At 28.4% G+C, this 20090-nt stretch overlaps 2 protein-coding genes across 8 annotated transcripts in view; one reads left to right on the top strand and one right to left on the bottom strand.

Annotated features, from left to right (window-relative positions):
* The window catches only part of LOC127285399 (dynein axonemal intermediate chain 7-like), a 236925-nt gene extending 227155 nt beyond the window's left edge, over window positions 1-9770 (top strand). The window contains exon 16 of the mRNA XM_051311391.1: window positions 9265-9770. The gene's annotated coding sequence lies outside the window, so the exon portion shown is untranslated. The remainder of the gene's footprint in view (window positions 1-9264) is intronic.
* LOC127285401 (synaptotagmin-7) overlaps window positions 1-20090 on the bottom strand; it is an 858561-nt gene that overhangs the window by 139347 nt on the left and 699124 nt on the right. For all 7 annotated transcript variants that reach the window (XM_051311398.1, XM_051311399.1, XM_051311396.1 and 4 more), the window contains one exon: window positions 1481-1604. In XM_051311398.1, the coding sequence (XP_051167355.1) occupies window positions 1481-1604 (124 nt within the window). The remainder of the gene's footprint in view (window positions 1-1480; window positions 1605-20090) is intronic.

Raw genomic sequence — 20090 nt, 5'->3', positions numbered from 1 at the left:
GATTAAGATACGTAGACAAAATACGGCTTAAATAATAAAAGATCGAAAACTCAAATTTGTCGAGAGTTGAAATATAAATTTTATGACGTTTCGAAGGTTGTTAACTGTGTGTTGCTTAAACTGAAATTATATAAGGCAATAAATGTAATCTTAAAAAAAATTCTAAGGGGAACACGTTTCGAAAATAACAATTATATCCATAAACAATATACTTAGGGTTCAACAATTAGATATTTTGTTTTATTTTAAATATGACAAATGATTAATTTAATAAATAATTATTAATAACATAATTTCATATTTAATAATTAGTTAATTAATTTTTTTAACGAAAATTTGACAACAAAATTATTTGTAGACAAAAAAAATATTACGATAGAAAAAATAATTTTTTTGGCAAATTTTAGTAGAAAAAAAATCAATTAACTAATAATTACGTCAATTAGTTAATTGATTTTTTTACTACGAAACTTCAACAAGAAAATTATTCGTTGCACAAAAAAATATCACGATGAGAAAATAATTTTTTCTTCAAAATTTTTCTGTAAAGACATTAATTAACTAAATAACGTAATTATTAGTTAATTAATTTTTGTACTACGAAAATTTTTCAAAAAAAATACTTTTTTCATAATATTTTTTTTGTTAACAAATTTTTTTTTCAAGTTTTCGTTGAAAAAACTATTTAACTAATTATTAAATATGACATTATATTATTAATAATTATTTATTAAATTAATTATTTGTCATATTTAAAATAAAATAAAATATCTAATAAAATCAAATTTTTCAAATCTTCCCGCGCTGCGCTGATGGCTCAGCTCTGGACTTTAGTACGTTCAACGCGACAGGGATGGCGAACATCACTGTTTCTCGCAGTTGAGGTGCGACTTGATTAGTATATAAGCAGTGACCTAAAATTTTTTCTCGGCGAAATTTTTTTCTGCCCGATGTCTCTTCTATTTATTGGGATGTGAGACAAACTTTTTTTTGGACGAAATGGTTTCACTAATACTGTGATGACCATTTTTAAATTTAATGTATTTATTAAAAATAAAATAATAATAATAACTATTAAAAAGATAATAAAAATAAAAAAAAAATTATATTAATTGATTTTTTAAATTATTATTAAAATTTTTAATATTGGCTAATTATTGGTTGCCAATAATTTGCCAATGATGGTTCCCAATCATTGACATTGGCGTGGGCAGTCTATGACTTTACCAATAATGTCCATTATTGGGTATAAAATAAAATGTTATTAAATGTTATAAAATGTTGTATGATACACGTGCACTTGTATCATTAATAACTATTTTATAATTAAAATTTAGTTGGGACAATTAGATAGTTTGTTTAATATTTGTGAAATAAAATTGTAAGAATGAGAATTGTCGTGAGAATAAGTATAATATTTAATGTTGTTAATGTAAATAAAAATTAAATAATTGTTGATAAATAAATAATTCTAACGTACCGAAGGATGGTCGCCTTTGACATTTTGGAGTTGTTTGTTTTGTGGCCCTGCGACAGGAGTACGTGGTTCACCACTTGTTCCTCCTGCTGGAGATTTACTACCTGGATTACCGGAACCTGTTGTTCTGAAAAAACAAAGATTTCATAAATGCAAAACCAATAATGTTTTTATTAAAAACATTAGAAATAATTTAAATTCCTTTTTTATGTTAACTGACAGATTTTTAAAAATAAAAAAGCAGAAATATCCATTCTGCTTTGCTCTTGAGATTATGAATTTTCGAAGAAGAAAAGTACACGTTTTTTAAGCACCATTTTCACAATGGTCTATTTTGGTACCATGTAACATATTTAATAAGAGTCCTATATCGAGACCCCGAATTTTTTTCTATACTCCTTAACACAGAAAAAACCTGGTCTCAAAATGAGCAGCGTACGCTACTCATTTTGAAGTGCACCAAAAATGAGCCAGGTTGGTGGCGCCACTGTCTATGTCGTTTAGCATTGGCTCATTTTGAGTTGCGTTTTGTAACTGGACCATAAGTGCGAAAGAGATGAAGATATATGTTTGTCTTTTTTGCACTTATGGTCTAGTTTAAGAGAACTAGACATCACAGTAGGAATAGTAGGGAGACCAATCTGTGCTTTACAGAAATAATTAAAAAACCTGCACGAAAAGTGCCATATTCTCTGTAGTCTATAACAGCTAGTGTTCTAAAGACAGTAAATTACGTCAAGAAGAGAAAGAAGATTACGGTAATTTACCGGTAAATTACCGGATCGTTTTTTCTCTGAGAATTTATGAGAATTTTTACTTGTACTTTTATCCTTGTCTGACATGTGCGTTGTCATGACAACGTGTATGACGAGGATAAAAGTACAGACATATGTTCCTGACTGTACAATTATTATTATAATGAAAAATATCTTTGTTACAATATATAATATATATATATTAATATATTAATATTGATATAATATTACATTATTATATTGAATCAGGTACATTTATATGCCTGCACTTTTATCCTTGTCTAACACACATGTTGCCATGACAACGCACGTGTTAGACAATGATAAAAGTGCAGGCATATATACCCGACTGTCATCTTGTCAGTAAGAACACAGAGAAAATTAGGGTGCAGTCCCATGGAGCAGATTAGCAGATTAGACGTTGACCAATAAAAAAACAGTCTCTAACGGAAATGCAAAAATTTGCCGCGAGAGACTAAGGCTGCAGTTCCATGCCAGCGTTTTGCGTTGCGTTTTGTCACTAGACCCTGAGTGTAAACATAGCAAACATATATCTGCATCTCTTTTACACTCATGGTCTAGTGACAAAACGCAACGCAAAACGCTGCCATGGGACTGCAGCCTAACTTTTGATTGGCTGAAATCTATTCTGCTAATCTGCTCTATGGGACTGCACCCTTACAGTCTATTATATTCATTGTTCAAATTATTCATTTAATAACATGTCGGTCGTTTATTTATAACTTACATACTATAAAAATACATATTTAAATTTAAAAAAGGCAATTATCAATCACTTAAATGAATATTCTCATATATTCTCATAAATTCTCTTTTTTCGGTAATTTACCGCAATTTTCTTTCTTACCTTCTCAGGTTTCAATTTTACCGAGAATTTTAAAACACTAATAACAGCACTCCTTAAAATATTGATCATGCGCATTGGACTTTAATGTTGACAGCTGTGTAAATAAAAAAAGTGGTTATGTTCTCCATGGTTATTTGAAACCAAGAAGACTAGAGATAGAAGGAATAACTGCGGTATATTCCTACAGAGAGCGATGCAAAATCTGAGAAATCTTATGATTGGTTGCCATCATCCCTACTACCGCACACTGCTCTAATAAAAATTTAGTAACTTTATAGTAACTTTTAATTTTAACAATAGAATCACTAAATTTACACTAGAGTAGGCGGCGGTAGTTGACGAAAATTATGACAAATGGTGAGTGGGTAAAAATAGAAACCAACTGTAATATATATCTTTATAAAACAAATAACATTTAATTTTCATAGAATTAGTAACAAAAGATCACAAAAAAATGAAATATCATAATAAATAAAACATATAAATGCACAATAATTGTATTTTCAATTCAAATTTTTAATATGACTCGAGTCAAATAAATAATCACAATTACAATTTTATCCAAGTTAAAATACGCATTCACACACAAGTCAAAATATAAAATCAACGTAAAAGAAATAAATTAGAAGAAAAAGGTAACAGTATATCAATATAAATAAAATCGAATAGTGCATAAAATAAAACAATTAACATAAAATACTCATCGCTTTCTTGGCGAGAAAATTCAGAAACGACGTAATTTACATAAAAGAAAACGGAATAAATAAAAGAAACAAATAAATAAAATGAAAATGACGACAAAAGAATTTACACATTTACCTTGAGATACCGTGACAAGATTTCCCCTAGCCCAGCCGATTCCACGAACTCACCACGCTTTTCTCCGAAGTATATAATTATGTTACGGTCAAAGACCGGAATTGGTCATTCTCCGATAATGACCGGTCAATGACATTGTCCTGTAAATTTGAACAATGTTTAAAAATCTTTGACAATGGCCAGTTATTGTTGACAATGTTCGGTCATTGTCGACATTGCCCAGTCACGTTTGGGCAAAGTTGTTAATCATCTTATAAACAGAAAGTAATGAAAGGAAAACTGATTTATTTATTTATTAATTATAACATGACAAGCTACCGTGGCATTTCGAATTATATTTTTTATTTTCTTTCAAGCATTTGCATTTATTCTGCTTACATCGGCTTACATCCAGTCTTACATTTGCACCTCTTATATCCTTGTGCCCCAGAAATGCTGTTTTTCGCAGCAGCTGAACAGCAAACTGATCATTATAAACTTCATTTATTTTGATATGACTGTAATCAATACATTATTGAAGGTTCGATTACAAACGGAATTCTATTAACTTTGTTTATATCATTAACAGCGTATTCTGAGTCTACTATTTCCGAATAATTATTTTTTATTAAATATTAAATTAAATATTAAATTTAATTAATTTAATTACATACTAATTAAATATTAAATAAATAATAATTATTAATTTCAGAAGAAATTATTCATTTTTTAAAATAATAAATTTCTTAATTCAATTTTTTTTAATAATGATCAACTATGCCCAACTTGTACCGGTCTTTGTTGACATTGACCAAGAAAAACACATAATATGAATAATTTTGCACTTTGTCCAAAATTTACACGACAATGACCAACGATTTTGGGCATTGTCGACATTGACCGGTCATTATCGGAGAATGACCAATTCCGGTCTTTGACCGTAACATATATACCTTTATTAGACCCTCGGAACACTTACAACAAAAAATACCAACCCTTGGATAATAAAACCTTTTATTTGTTAATGAGGATTAACTCTGTGGATCCAGGTAATAATTTATTTCTCCCTCTATCACATGGAAATCTTTAGAGAAAGTATAAAACTTGTGAGGTAACGCTTTTGGTAACGCTTCAGGTAACCCATATCTTCTCACACCAAGAAATGTAACATAAGAATGTCTTTCTCTATCTAATTTGCATATTTACTTGTTTCATAATAGGATAGTATTAAATAATCTTTCATTAATTAAACTTTACTTTTTGGTTTATATCACTGGGGTTTTAAAATATATTAATTCTCAAATCAAGTTGATTTTGAAGTAAAGCCTAATATAAGAAGTTCTTCTAAATGAGATCCAGAAAGACGATTTCTAATATTTGTTAAACGATTGCTTTTAATTATCCAAATAATTGAGAGCTAATATTCGATTTTATCCTCTGTAGCTGCAAATTTGCAAATTTCTTTTATTTTGTCTGTTTTGTTTTGTTTCGAGTTCATTGACTCCACGTGTAGTATATATTGTATGAATTATCACCTTCTTATTTCAGTTTTTAATTTCCTTACGATATATTTCCTATAGTATTTTGGACCGCTGGAACCGAATCTGAGCTCAGAATTGCTCCATCCCCCTCAGTTTTTTTTTAAATCGACCAAAACCACCCTTAAACGGACAAATTCACACTTCGGAGATAAAAAAAAATCAAATTATTTTTTAAAAAAACCGAATTTTACATCTACGAAACTTTGCTCCACTAACTCAAAAACAAAGCCAGCATTGATCCAGCACCCCCTGAATTTTTTTAATCGAAAAAACTACCCCTAATCCGAAGAACCAAATTCAGAAGATAAAACAATAAAATAACTGATTGACAAATTTTATAACCAGAAATTTTTACTCCAGCAATGCAGAAACAAAGCCAGAAATGCTCCCTCACCCTCTAAATTTTTTTTAAATCGAAAAACCACCCTTAAATAGTAAAATTCAAATTTAATAAGTAAAAAATATTAAATTAACGGTTTCTTTAAAAACAGAACCTTACATGTATGTAGTTTTGCTCTACTAACTCAAAAAAATAAAGCCAGCATTGATCCATCACCCTCTGAATTTGTTTAAATCGAAAAAACTACCCTTAATCTGAAGAATCAAACTTAGGAGGTAAAACAATAAAATAACTGATTAAAAAAGTTTATAACTAGGTATCTTTACTCCAGCAATGCGGAAACAAAGCCAGAAATGCTCCCTTCCCCTCTAAAATTTTTTTAAATCGAAAAAACCACCAATGTATCAAACTTAGGAGGTAATACAATATAATTATATTGTATTACCTCCTAAGTTTGATTCTTCAGATTAAGGGTAGTTTTTTCTATTTAAAAAAATTCAGAGGTTGATGGATCAATGCTGGCTTTGTTTTTGAGTTAGTGGAGCAGAAATACATAAATGTAGTAAGGTTCTATTTTAAAAAAGTCAGTTATTTAATTTTTAATCTCCTAAACTTGAATTTGTCCGATTAAGGATGGTTTTTTCGATTTAAAAAAATTTTAGAGGGTGAGGGAGCATTTCTGGCTTTGTTTCAACATTGCTGGAGTAAAAATATCTGGTTATAAAATTTGTCAAACAGTTATTTTGTTGTTTTGTCTCCTAAATTTGATTCTTCAGATTAGGGGTAGTTTTTTCGATTTAAACAAATTCAGAGGGTGATGGATCAATGCTGGCTTTATTTTTTTGAGTTAGTAGAGCAAAACTACATACATGTAAGGTTCTGTTTTTAAAAAAAGCCGGTAATATAATATTTGTTTACTTTTTAATTTTGAATTTTTCTATTTAAGGGTGGTTTTTCGATTTAAAAAAAATTAAGAGGGTGAGGGAGCATTTCTGGCTTTGTTTCTGCATTGCTGGAGTAAAAATATCTAGTTATAAAATTTGTCAATCAGTTATTTTATGGTTTTATCTCCTGAATTTGGTTCTTCAGATTAGGTGTAGTTTTTTCGATTAAAAAAATTCAGGGGGTGCTGAATCAGTGCTGGCTTTGTTTTTGAGTTAGTGGAGCAAAGTTTCGTAGATGTAAAATTCGGTTTTTTTAAAAAATAATTTGAATTTTTTTTATCTCCGAAGTGTGAATTTGTCCGTTTAAGGGTGGTTTTGGTCGATTTAAAAAAAACTGAGGGTGATGGAGCAATTCTGAGCTCAGATTCGGTTTCAGCGACCCAAAATACTATAGGAAATATATTTCTAGTTCAAGAAACAGACAACTTTTTTTTTGTGTGCCTGTGTAATTAGACGTGTTACTAATGTAACTAATTAAATTTAATTTTACTAGGTAATTATTTATTTATATAAAAATAAGAATTTTATAATTTTAATTTTTTTTTATAAGAAGTTTTATGTAGTTTGTGACTGATTAATTTTTTTTAATTTTGTTTAATAAAGTGGCCTGACGATGGTGTCAAACCAAGACACCGAAACGTTGCCAAACAAGTGATTTGTTGTTTTTTTCTCACTGCCAATAATAGAAAAAACTCAATTTCTAATACCAAATTATGAAAGGAAAAAGTATTTAATATTACTCATATTTTTCTGTTTTTGAAAAAACTAAAATTTTTGAAAATCCATGCGAGAGATTCTTAAGGATCATTAAAAAGCGTGGAAAGAAATTGTAGATAAAAAATAGTCAAAATTGTGAAAGAAAATATATATTTAAAATGTTAATTTTTTTAAGACATTAATTTTTAAAGTGGTAAAAAATTAAATCTTATTTTTTTACCATCCTGTATGTTTTTAGATCCCAAATGATGCAAGAAAAAAATATAGCTTCCTACGATCATTAAAATTTAAAGGATTCAAAATAAAGGTCGTGAATCCCCCTAAATGGTCTCTTAAGGTGTTAGAAATAATATCCCATTAATTTTTAGTCGAAAAAAATTGAACTATTTAAAAAAAATTTTTTCGACAGAAATATACATTGCATAGTAAGAAAATTTAATATGATCAAAAAGTGAATTCAGGAAGCGCAGATAATTTTACAAATCACTAGTCGGAAGTTTTTCAGGTCGGCAATTACAAATAAAATGTCAGTTTTCAAAATGTTAAAATAGCGGTTCCAATATGGCGGACAAAAATATTAAAAATTAGACGGAATTTAACGGATTTGTTGCTAGGGGGTTTTTCATTAAAATAGACATTATTGTTGTAGAAACATGTTTAATAGCTTCCTCCAGAGGAAGCAAAACGTTGAAGTGACGATTGTAGGATACGACATTTTATATTTTGAAAATCTGACGTCATATTCGTAGTAAGCAATCCCAAAAATCGCCGAGTAACAAGTTTCAAGCAAAACTGCACATTTTTAAAAAAATTTACGCTATATTGGATCCGCCATTTTGAATTTTAAAGGAAAAATGAAAAACTAACATCATATTTGTAATCAGCGACCCCGAAAATCCCCTAGCAACATGTTTCATGTAAATCCGTTAAATTTTTTATTTTGTCGTCCGCTATATTGGATTTGCCATTTTGAATTTTTAAAAATTGAAATCGGATTCGTAATCAACGCCCCCGAAAACCCCTGAGTAGTAATTTTCGTAAGCATAGTTCAACGTTTTAAAGTTTTAACTTATGTTTTTATGACTGCAAACTTTAAACTCGTTTTTCTCGAATCTAGATTTTTTAAAATGGACGGAAGGATTACTACCACAGTTTTTAATGGATTTATTTGAAATTCAGAGTGTATTTTCAGGACACTATCCTTGGGGAAGTATGTAGGATTTTTTAAATTAGTTGATGTGTTGTACAGCTATTTTTTGAGTGAATTGTCTTTGAAAAATGAAATTTTGACAAAAATCGATATTTTTGAAATATATCCTACGTAGTTCTGTAGCAAATAACATCTTCTTTCACAATTCGTTTGAATTTTTTATCTAGGTACTCATGGAAAGTAGAATTACTCATGGAAATTTAAAATAAATTATTGAAATAGACTCTAATTTTTAGTTGCTCTGGATGATGTTACCCCTTAAAGGGAGAATTGTAGACAAAACATTAGTTTTTTCCACAATAAGTCAGTTCTCGATATTTATTATAAATTGTAGTTGTTAAACATTATTCAATGGCAATAAAATTAACGCTTTTAATATCTTACAGTTTCCTGAGAGATTGTAATTTACTAAGCGGAAGTCATAGGAAAAGGAGAATATTAAATTGTTAATGTCATTTAAGACATTTCAACTTTATCAACACAACAATGGTCCAACCGATTATTAATCCACGACAACTTGAGAGTTCACCCTCTACTACTGCTACTTTAAAAAGGAAATATTATAAACCAAATACATTGACAAGATCTCTTTAGAGTGTGTTTTATTTTTCAAGGTACTCTTTGATGTCGATTGGTGGAACGTTATTGGAAATCAGTTCTTTTCAATGTTGGCTATTTTTTGATACACCAGATTCACTTTGCGTGATCGATTCATCATTTCATATAAACATATGCAGATATATTGTATTTGTATTCGAGTAGTAACTTCGGCACTCATCTATTGAATGTATCGGAAGTTGCATCGAATACAGGAAAAGACGACACACCAGACTGCACCTGAATTGCATTTTATATTGAAGCGAAAAAAGAAGGGTAAGGGAAATATAAATACATACGTGAATCTTTATACAAAATGCCTTAACAATCAAGAAAATGATTGTTGTGCATTCTTTAGAAAATACAGCAACAATATATCAAATACTTGAAACTACACAGGCACACAAAAAATAAAAAGTTGTTTGGCCGAGACACTACACTAGTCTATTTTCATGTATTTTTTCACGCTGAATCCGAATCCGAAGTCAGAATTATCAGATTGGCTCTTATTTTTGAGATAAACTCAAAAACTGCTCAGAAAGAAAAATATAATCAAAAAGTTAAAAAATTTTTGAATGTCACTGCGATAGTGTAATTCCATGTATTTTTTGTCGCTGAATCCAAATCCAAAGTCAGAATTTTTAGATTCGCTCAAATTTTTGAGATAATTGCAAAAAAACACAAATAACAAAAAACTCAAAATACTCAAAATCAGTTTTTTGGAATTATCTTCAAAATTTAAGCCAATCTGTCAATTCTGACTTCGAATTCGGAATCAGCGTGAAAAAATACATGAAAATGCACTATCGTAGTGTTTCGGCAAAAAAATTATCTGTGCCCCTAATTCAGAATTTTTATCAGTTTTTGGCAATTTTAGCTAAAAGAAATTTTTTTTTGCCGAAACATTACGTTAGTGCATTTTCATGTATTTTTTTACGCTGAATCCGAATTCGAAGTCAGAATTGACAGATTGGCTCAAATTTTGAAGATAATTCCAAAAAACTGATTTTGAGTATTTTGAGTTTTTTGTTATTTGTGTTTTTTTGCAATTATCTCAAAAATTTGAGCGAATCTAACAATTCTGACTTTGGATTCGGATTCAGCGACAAAAAATACATGGAATTACACTATCGCAGTGACATTCAAAAATTTTTCAACTTTTTGATTATATTTTTCTTTCTGAGCAGTTTTTTGAGTTTATCTCAAAAATAAGAGCCATTCTGATAATTCTGACTTCGGATTCGGATTCAGCGTGAAAAAATACATGAAAATAGACTAGTGTAGTGTCTCGGCCAAACAACTTTTTATTTTTTGTGTGCCTGTGCTATCAAATAAAAACACCTACATCATAAATGTCTTTCTTAATTTTAGTTTTAATAATTTTGATGAAAAGTTATTTTACTTACAAATAAAAGCACAGATTTGTCAATTAGCGAAAAATATGCATATATGGGAGATTCAAGGTGAGGTGATCAAAGTACAATAAATTTTTTCTCCGATTACGCTTAAACTTGAGGCATTTGTAGTACTCCTAGATGTTAATTTTTGGCAAAAATATTTTTTCATGTGGTCCAATATTTTTCGAGGGGGAGGGGGTGAAAGTTTTAGGGTTTTTGGTACACCCCATGTTTTAATAATTTATCTTTCTTAAATATGTCCAAATAAAATTTTTTTATTAATATCAGTTTCGAAAGTTTTTTTGATGTTCTTTCGGTTGATTTTATTTTTTATAAATCGAAAGCTGAGATTTTTTCTTATAAAAATACGTGGATGAAAAAATAGGACAATAATGTTTAAAAATTGATAATTAAAATTTTTTCCTTTTTTTATTTACTATTTTTAATCATTTTTTACTATTTTTCAATATTGAAACATTCTTGTCCAATTTTTTCAACTATATACTTTTGTAGGAAAAAACCTCAGCTTTAGATTAAAAAAATAAATAATCGTACCTTTCACTCAGAAAAAGTCAAATATATTTTAAAGTTTCATTTTTTTTCAAAAATGCATATTACTAATCGAAAGAGCATCAAAAAAGCTTTCAAAACTGATATTAATAAAAAAAAATTATTTTGATATTTAAGAGAAATAAAATAATTAGCAGAAAATAGCCATTTTTTCCCATTTGATCACTTCACGTGAAATTCCCCACATAGGTATATCAATAGAGTGATTTAATAAAAATAAGTAAATAAACATCTCTTAAAACTTTTTTTTACATAGATTTATTAATTAATTGAAAAAATTATGCTTTTCTAATTAAAAGTAATAAATAAATTTGATCAAAAAAGCAAATTTTAAATAAATCTTTAAAAGTATCCATCATAATTTTTTTTTACAAATCAAAAATTTAAGAAAGTAAAAAAAATATCAGTTTATAGCTCACTGAGGAGCTACCTATCATTTCTGACACAATTTTTGTAAAAAATTGCCTACATAAATCAAATTGCGATGCACCATTTGGTATCGAAAATTACATTTGATAATGGGAACGGAGCCAAGTTTATCTTTTAGTTCTTTTTTAATTCTTTCCATATTCAAATTTTTTATAGTTGCTCAATAACCAATTTCTTTTACAAAAAAATTGAAACAGGAGTTTTTTTTATATTTAATTGATATTTAACTTTAATAGAATAAAATATATTCCACACAACACGCGGCCAAGTACAAAGCTGTGTAGGTTCAAAATTATATTTTTCAACTGAATAAAAGCGGTGTCCAGGCCATTAATATTATTAAATTTACTTTAAATAAAACAATGCTCAGTATTATCTAAAGAGGGTAAAATGGGTGAGCCCTAAAAATTAATGCCAAAGAATGTCGACTGAAAGAAATGTATTTTCACAAGTAATTACTTACTGTTAATGATATTCACTCTATCGGACACCCGAAATGGACAATTTCATCGAATCACATTTACTTTAAAATATTGATGTAATTAGTCGAAACTTATAATTTTAAAGAAACATAAAAAACGTGGTTTCAAAACTACATTCAATCCAAAAGTGATCATGATACGACTTTCGTTTTGTGGCCGATCACGCAGGCGTCATTACCATGACAACGCCAGGATCGTATTTCGATAATTAGTCAGAGTGATACATGTCACTGATAGGGGTGACTAGAATTCATGAAGATAGTCAAATTTGCTTAGTCTTCATGAATTTCTTGTCCTTGGCTGAGTCATGGTTAACGGGTCTGCTACGCTTTCCCAACCAAACTCCACCGCCGCGCCTCTCTCCTATTTCCCGCTTTTCTTTCCCACTCTCCACGCGCCAGGCCCTTTGCTGTCAACGCGTTACTTCTTTAAACCTCCTGCTCGCTGGATACTTTTCCGAGCGGAGGTTTTAGTTAATTTGTTTATAAAAAAGGTTATGTTCGAGGTTTAATGTTTTTACATTCTCATCATAATGAGAAAGTATTACATTTGACCGATTTTGACCAATATCTAATTCTTGTGAATCTCCACGTTTCAAGACATCCTGATGCCAAAAAAATAGGTTTTAAACAAATGTTTGTCTGTATGTATGTATGTATGTATGTATGTATGTATGTATGTATGTATGTATGTATGTATGTATGTATGTATGTATGTATGTATGTATGTATGTATGTATGTATGTATGTATGTATGTATGTATGTATGTATGTATGTATGTATGTATGTATGTATGTATGTATGTATGTATGTATGTATGTATGTATGTATGTATGTATGTATGTATGTATGTATGTATGTATGTATGTATGTATGTATGTATGTATGTATGTATGTATGTATGTATGTATGTATGTATGTATGTATGTATGTATGTATGTATGTATGTATGTATGTATGTATGTATGTATGTATGTATGTATGTATGTATGTATGTATGTATGTATGTATGTATGTATGTATGTATGTATGTATGTATGTATGTATGTATGTATGTATGTATGTATGTATGTATGTATGTATGTATGTATGTATGTATGTATGTATGTATGTATGTATGTATGTATGTATGTATGTATGTATGTATGTATGTATGTATGTATGTATGTATGTATGTATGTATGTATGTATGTATGTATGTATGTATGTATGTATGTATGTATGTATGTATGTATGTATGTATGTATGTATGTATGTATGTATGTATGTATGTATGTATGTATGTATGTATGTATGTATGTATGTATGTATGTATGTATGTATGTATGTATGTATGTATGTATGTATGTATGTATGTATGTATGTATGTATGTATGTATGTATGTATGTATGTATGTATGTATGTATGTATGTATGTATGTATGTATGTATGTATGTATGTATGTATGTATGTATGTATGTATGTATGTATGTATGTATGTATGTATGTATGTATGTATGTATGTATGTATGTATGTATGTATGTATGTATGTATGTATGTATGTATGTATGTATGTATGTATGTATGTATGTATGTATGTATGTATGTATGTATGTATGTATGTATGTATGTATGTATGTATGTATGTATGTATGTATGTATGTATGTATGTATGTATGTATGTATGTACACTTTAAGTGTACCAAAATCTCGCCTGAGTTCGTTGGCCAGATGATTTCATCAAAAATCAACAAAATTATTCAAATTTTGAGTTTTTAAAAATTTCAAAAATTCGAATTTTTCAAAAAAAAATTTTTTTTAATTTTTTTTCGAAAATTACGACTAAAAATAAACACTTTTTTCTTTTGGCAATTTTTAATAGCGATTAAAAAAAAAAAGTTATACCACTTTTTTAAAAAAAGACAAAAAATGACAAAAACCCATGAAAAATGGGTAAAATGCAGAGCAAAATCACTTTATTTTGAAAAAATGTGTTTAAATATGTATTATTTCTCTTTAAACCACCTTCAATTAACATAAATTAAAGTAACTTATTCATAATTTTCAAAACATTTAAATATTTTTGACTTTTTTTGAATTTTTTTAATTAAAAATTTGTTTTTACATTCTCATCATAATGAGAAAGTATTACATTTGCCCGATTTTGACCAATATCTAATTCTTGTGAATCTCCACGTTTCAAGACATCCTGATGCCAAAAAAATAGGTTTTAAACAAATGTTTGTCTGTATGTATGTATGTATGTATGTATGTATGTATGTATGTATGTATGTATGTATGTATGTATGTATGTATGTATGTATGTATGTATGTCTGTAGACAAAAAAGTTGTCTCGACGATAACTTGAGTAAATTTTAATTAATCGACCTCAAATTTGGTATACACTTTAAGTTCACCAAAATTTCGCCTGAGTTCGTTGGGCAGACAATTTCGTCAAAAAACAACAAAATTATTCAAATTTTTAATTTTCAAAAATTTTTATTTTTCAAAAAAAAAATTTTTTCATTTTTTTTTTTTGAAAAATATGAGTAAAATGAAACACTTTTTTATTTTATCATTTTTTGATTGGAGTGAAAACAAGAAAGTTACTCATTTTTTTATAATTTTTAATTTTCAAAAATTTTCATTTTTCAAAAAAAAAGTTTTTTTCAATTTTTTTTTGAAAAATGTGAGTCAAATGAAACACTTTCTTCCTTTAGCATTTTTTGATTCGAGTGAAAACAAGAAAGTTACTCATTTTTCTTAAAAAATGACAAACAAAAAGGGATGAAAAATGGGTAAAATGCAGGGCAAAATTACTTTATTTTGAAAAAGTATGTGCGACTATGTATTGTTTCTTTTTAAGCCACCTTAAATTAACATAAATTAAAGTAACTTACTCATAAAATACCAAAATTTTTGTTTCGTTTTGTTTTTTTTATAAGTCAACCATTGCTATCCATTTCCAAAAATTGCAATTTTTTTCATAATGTTTCTTATTAGTTCATGTTGCACTGTTTTTACTAGAATATCGTAAGTTTTCGATTGCTAACTTTTGAATTTAGTGAACTTCTTTTATTTTTAGCCCTTTTTTTTATCTAACCCCTTGACAGTCCATGGCTCATATATATCCCAATAAAAAGACGTTCCATTTTTGTGATTTTGAACGTATTTGTACACCTTTGAAGAAAATAGTAAATCTTTTTCTATTTAAGTATCAATGAGTACACTGTTGTTTTCGAGGTCCCTGAATTCGAATTTGCGGTTAGATTTAAAAAATCCAAAATGGCTGGCCCATCATAACGGAATAATTTGACATTGATTCGATTATTTTAAAATTCGGTTATTTTACTCATTAATTTTTTACGTCCCAGTTTTAACCTATTTTGCCACCTTTTCTTTTAGCAACTTTCATCTCTAGATTTAAAGTTTTTGAAGCAGTATTCCTAAAACATTTTTTCCACTATAACGAAAGCATTGTGAAGTGAAACAAAAATAATAAGTGTTGCAGGCGAAATTATAAAGAATTATGAATTAACTAAGTATAAACATTGATATTTTTTAAGAGAAAATTCATTTTTCAACAATCTTTTTAACAAATTTAAATAAATCTTTCTACTCCTTGGTGTGTAGGTCGCTCATTACGATTCTGAAGTCAGTTTTTTAAAATTCAAAATGGCGTATTGGAACATTTTTGACACCATATTTTTAGCATTTAAAGGTATTCTGAAGGGATAAGATTTGAAACATTATAAAAACTGAACAAAAATTCTAAAAAAATCTTTTTTTTAATGCTTGTAAATTGTTTATTTAAAAATTTTCGGTTCTTTTAGTAAACTATTTGAGAGAGCCTCAAATTACCTGTAAAAATTTCGTTAATAGGTTAATGCATGCCTCTTTTTCCTATTGTATGTTTCTAATTTTCGAGCGTGAAACGCGAGTGCCGTGATGAGAATGTTATCCTTAAAGTCAAAGTACTTTAAGAAAATGAAATTTAATTTATAAAAACCAAAAATTTCACTTATATAAATTGTACAAAAAAATTTTTATGAATAAAAAGATGAGAGCAAAACCTCATATAATAAATTTGTTGCTTTAAAAAATGCTTTTACTTTAAAGTTCTTTTTTTTTAGTGTTTTTAAATTTTCAGTGCGATTCCAGGTGAGATTTTGACTTTTTCGGAGTAGGTTAACCGATTGCAATGAAACTTTGGAATTTTGTTATATATAGTAAGACTAATCTTGAACGTAAATTGCAGCTTAAAATATGTGCTATATCTTCCGTTCTAACAATCGGATTGAGGTCTACTTTTTTTAAAATGTCAAGGAAAATGAGAGGAATAAATCTCTTTCAGAACAATTTTTTATAATTTTACAACTAAAAAAATTATTAAATAATAATTGAATAAATTTCACGCGACAATCTAAAATTCAATCACTCAAACGCTAAAATGATCTTACCTGTGTTTTCTTTAATGTTCCAAAGGAACATTAACGACATTGCGCACGCAGCATTCTCACGTAGCCAATTTAGTCCACGAATCACGTCAGCTAGTTATAGGAGAATGCTGCGTGCGCAATGACGTCTGCACGTCAACTAGTAGAAATCGCAATTGTTTATACACGTAAATTATTAAAATTAAATAAGTTAAACTCGCATTTTTTGTTATTATTGCAAATCTCGTAAACTAACAAATATTTTAAGCTGAAATTTACGTTAAAGATTAGTCTTACTATATATAACAAAATTCCAAAGTTTCATTGCAATCGGTTAACCTACTCCGAAAAAGTCAAAATCTCACCTGGAATCGCACTTCAATTAATTTTTTCTTTTACTCAATTGAAATTAGCTCAAAGCGGAATATCTTATTTTAGTAAATAATTTGGTTTGTCGATTTTCGTTAATTCCAAAGACCTGGCCAATCCACGGCGCAATATTAAGGAACTAAGTTTGAACAGCTACAGTGCCGTCATTCTTCAGTGCCTGATAAAAAATTTATTCTAATACCTTTAAACCTTACCTATTTCTGTAATTTAATTTAACGCATTTTAATAAAGACTATGAGTTGTTTCTAATAAATTTTTCAAAACAAGTCGATTATATGAACATCCACTTTTAAAATAACTACTTTTTTACTTATTTTAACTCTGTGTGTAATTAATTTTATTCTTTTTAATAAAATAAATAAAAATAATTTCTTTCTTCTTGACATTTTACTTCAAAATTAATTAAATCAACTACAAAGTCTAAAACAACTACAAAATCTCATTCTACCAAATAGATTCTTGGGTCATTCAACTACTTTCTGGTAGTACAATTAATACAATTTTTAAATTTAATAGGAAAATTTTTGTATTACAGAGTGTAGTTAAAAAGTAATTAATGCTAATAGGTTTTGAATTGTAATAAACAAACAAAACGCGCGAAGCTCGTAATAATATCGGACCGCGAAGCGGGACGATTATACTTCGCGCGCCCCGGGGCGCGCTCAAACTAGCGAGCGAAGCGAGCCCCTACGCGCAAAGCGCGTGATGAGAATGTGGCCGCCCCCGCAGGGGGCTGCCAGATTTTTTAATCTATATATATATATATATATATATATATATATATATATGAATTATAACTTATAATTTATTATAAATAATAATTATATTGTAATAGTTTGTAATTAACCAATTAATAATTATAATTGTTATTAAAATTATTTGTAATTTTATTGATTGTTAATTATAAATATTATTGTTATAATGATTTATAATTTATTTATAATTTATAATGTTAGATATATATATACAGGGTGATTTTTATGTTCCGGAGCCCCAAAATATCTTGAAAGGAAATAGTTTTTGAGAAAAATGTTGTATACAAAAGTTGTCAGGTTGAAAAAAATCTATTAAATTGTATAATTAAAAAACGGGCCCAGGGCCTTATGTGGGCCCTACAGACAAAAAAGTAAATTTTTTAAATGGAACCAAGTATTTTCAAACTCAGATTCTTGTAGCCAGTGATTTCCTCCTTTCAGACATGTGGTAACTTGTGGGCCCAAAGTTAAATTTGGGCCCAAAATTCGATTTTTTGTGGTTTTATAGGTGATTTTAGTGTAACATAGTTCCAAGGGGTTTTCCGGGGTTAAGGAAAATTATGAAACTTCTTATTTTAGACTTACTTAGCCTGCTAATTGTTAATTCAATGTTACTTTTATTGCTGTTAATTTAGTATCATAGAACTTGGGATAAAATAATTAACAGATTTTTTCAAATTTTAATATCTAGGGGTTTATAAGGCCCAAAATTAGATTTTCTTTGGTTTTAAAAGTGATTTTAGTGTGACTTAGTTCTAAGGGGTTTTTGGGGTCCCTGATTACGAATCTGAAATCAGTTTTAAAAAATTTTTAATAACGGACCCAGAATGACTGATTAAATATGTAAAAAATGAAGGAAAATAATGAAACTTCTTATTTTAGACTTATTTAGCCTTCTAATTATGAATTCAATTTTACTTTTATTGCTTTTAATTTAGTATCATAAACCTTGGGGTAAAAAATTAGATTTTTACAAATTTTAAATTTAGGGGCTTATAAGGCCGAAAACTAGATTTTCAGTGGTTTTAAAAGTTATTTTAGTGTGACTTAGTTCCAAGGGGTTTTCGTGGTCCATGATTACGAATCTGAAATCAGTTTTTAAAAATTTTAAAAAGCGGATTCAAAACTACTGATTAAAAATTATAAAAATTAAGGGAAATTATGAAACTTATTTTCAACTTATTTAAGGGGACTTTCTGGTTTAGAATTTCAAAAAAATCAATTTTTTTGCTTGAAAATTTTTCTTAATATCATAAAGTTACTGTCTTAAAACGTTTTTTAAAAAATATTTAAAAAAACAAAAGGTGTAATCAAATATTGTTTGATAGTCCTGGCTCAATGCATTATGTTATGAAACTTTAAACGCGTTTTTCTCGAAAACACATTTTTCAAACTGGTGCACGGCTTTTCTCGAAATCTACTGAACTGTTTTAAAAAAACCAAAAACCATGCGATTCCTTAGTTAAAAAACAAGAGAATAAACTTTTAAAATTTCATATTTCTACCCCCCTGTTTTTTATACGGGAGTACATGGCGGTATACGGCGTTTTTTTGAATTTTTAAGAAAAATGTTAAAAAAAATAAAAAAATCTTTTAAAAAATCGTTTTTTAGGTTTATTGTCTAGAATAAACCCTTATGAAGAGATTGTCGTTTGAAATTAGAATTTATATTACTGGTTCTCTGCAATCACGCGCACCAAAAAAAGGCACCTTTTAGAAGACTCCACCTACAGCTAAGAAATTGAACTAAAAACACTGAAAATTTTTTTTTTAAGTTTCTCTATGTAATGTGCAACAATGTCCAAAAAATTTTGGCATTTTATTTAATACTTTCCTTACAATAAAATTTTTAAAACGTGTCTTTTTTAAATTCTAAATCAGAAAGTTCCCTTAAACTAAAATAACTCTTTAAACCACAGAAGATTCAATTTTGGAACCCATAAGCCCCAAAAATTTAAAATTGAAAAATAAACCAATCTTCCTTTTTGCCCCCAAAGGATAGTAAATTTAGAGCTGTGTAAAAGTAACATTAAGTTAACACGTAAAATGCTAAATAGGTCTAAAATAATAAATTTCATAATTTTCCTTAATTTATTTTATTTTTAATCAGTCATTTTGGGTCTGCTATTTTGAATTTTTAAAAACTGATTTTAGATTCGTAATCAAGAAGCCCGAAACCCCATCGGAACTAAGTTACACTAAAATGAATTTAAAACGTAATCAGGGAACCCAAAAACACCTTAAAACTAATTCACAGTAAAATCCCCTTTAAAACCACAAAAAAATGGAATTTTGGGCCTTATAAGCCCCTAAATTTAAAATTTGTAAAAATCTAATTTTTTACCCCAAGGTTTATAATACTAAATTAACAAGTAGGGGGTCCTTTATGTTTATTTCATAAT

Source organism: Leptopilina boulardi, unplaced genomic scaffold (genome assembly GCF_019393585.1).
Source record: "Leptopilina boulardi isolate dan_hultmark-lab unplaced genomic scaffold, ZJU_Lbou_2.1 LbouV2_332, whole genome shotgun sequence".
Classification (NCBI taxonomy): domain Eukaryota; kingdom Metazoa; phylum Arthropoda; class Insecta; order Hymenoptera; family Figitidae; genus Leptopilina; species Leptopilina boulardi.
The sequence above is the reverse complement of the archived record's forward strand: the minus strand, read 5'-3'. Positions and strand labels throughout refer to the sequence as shown.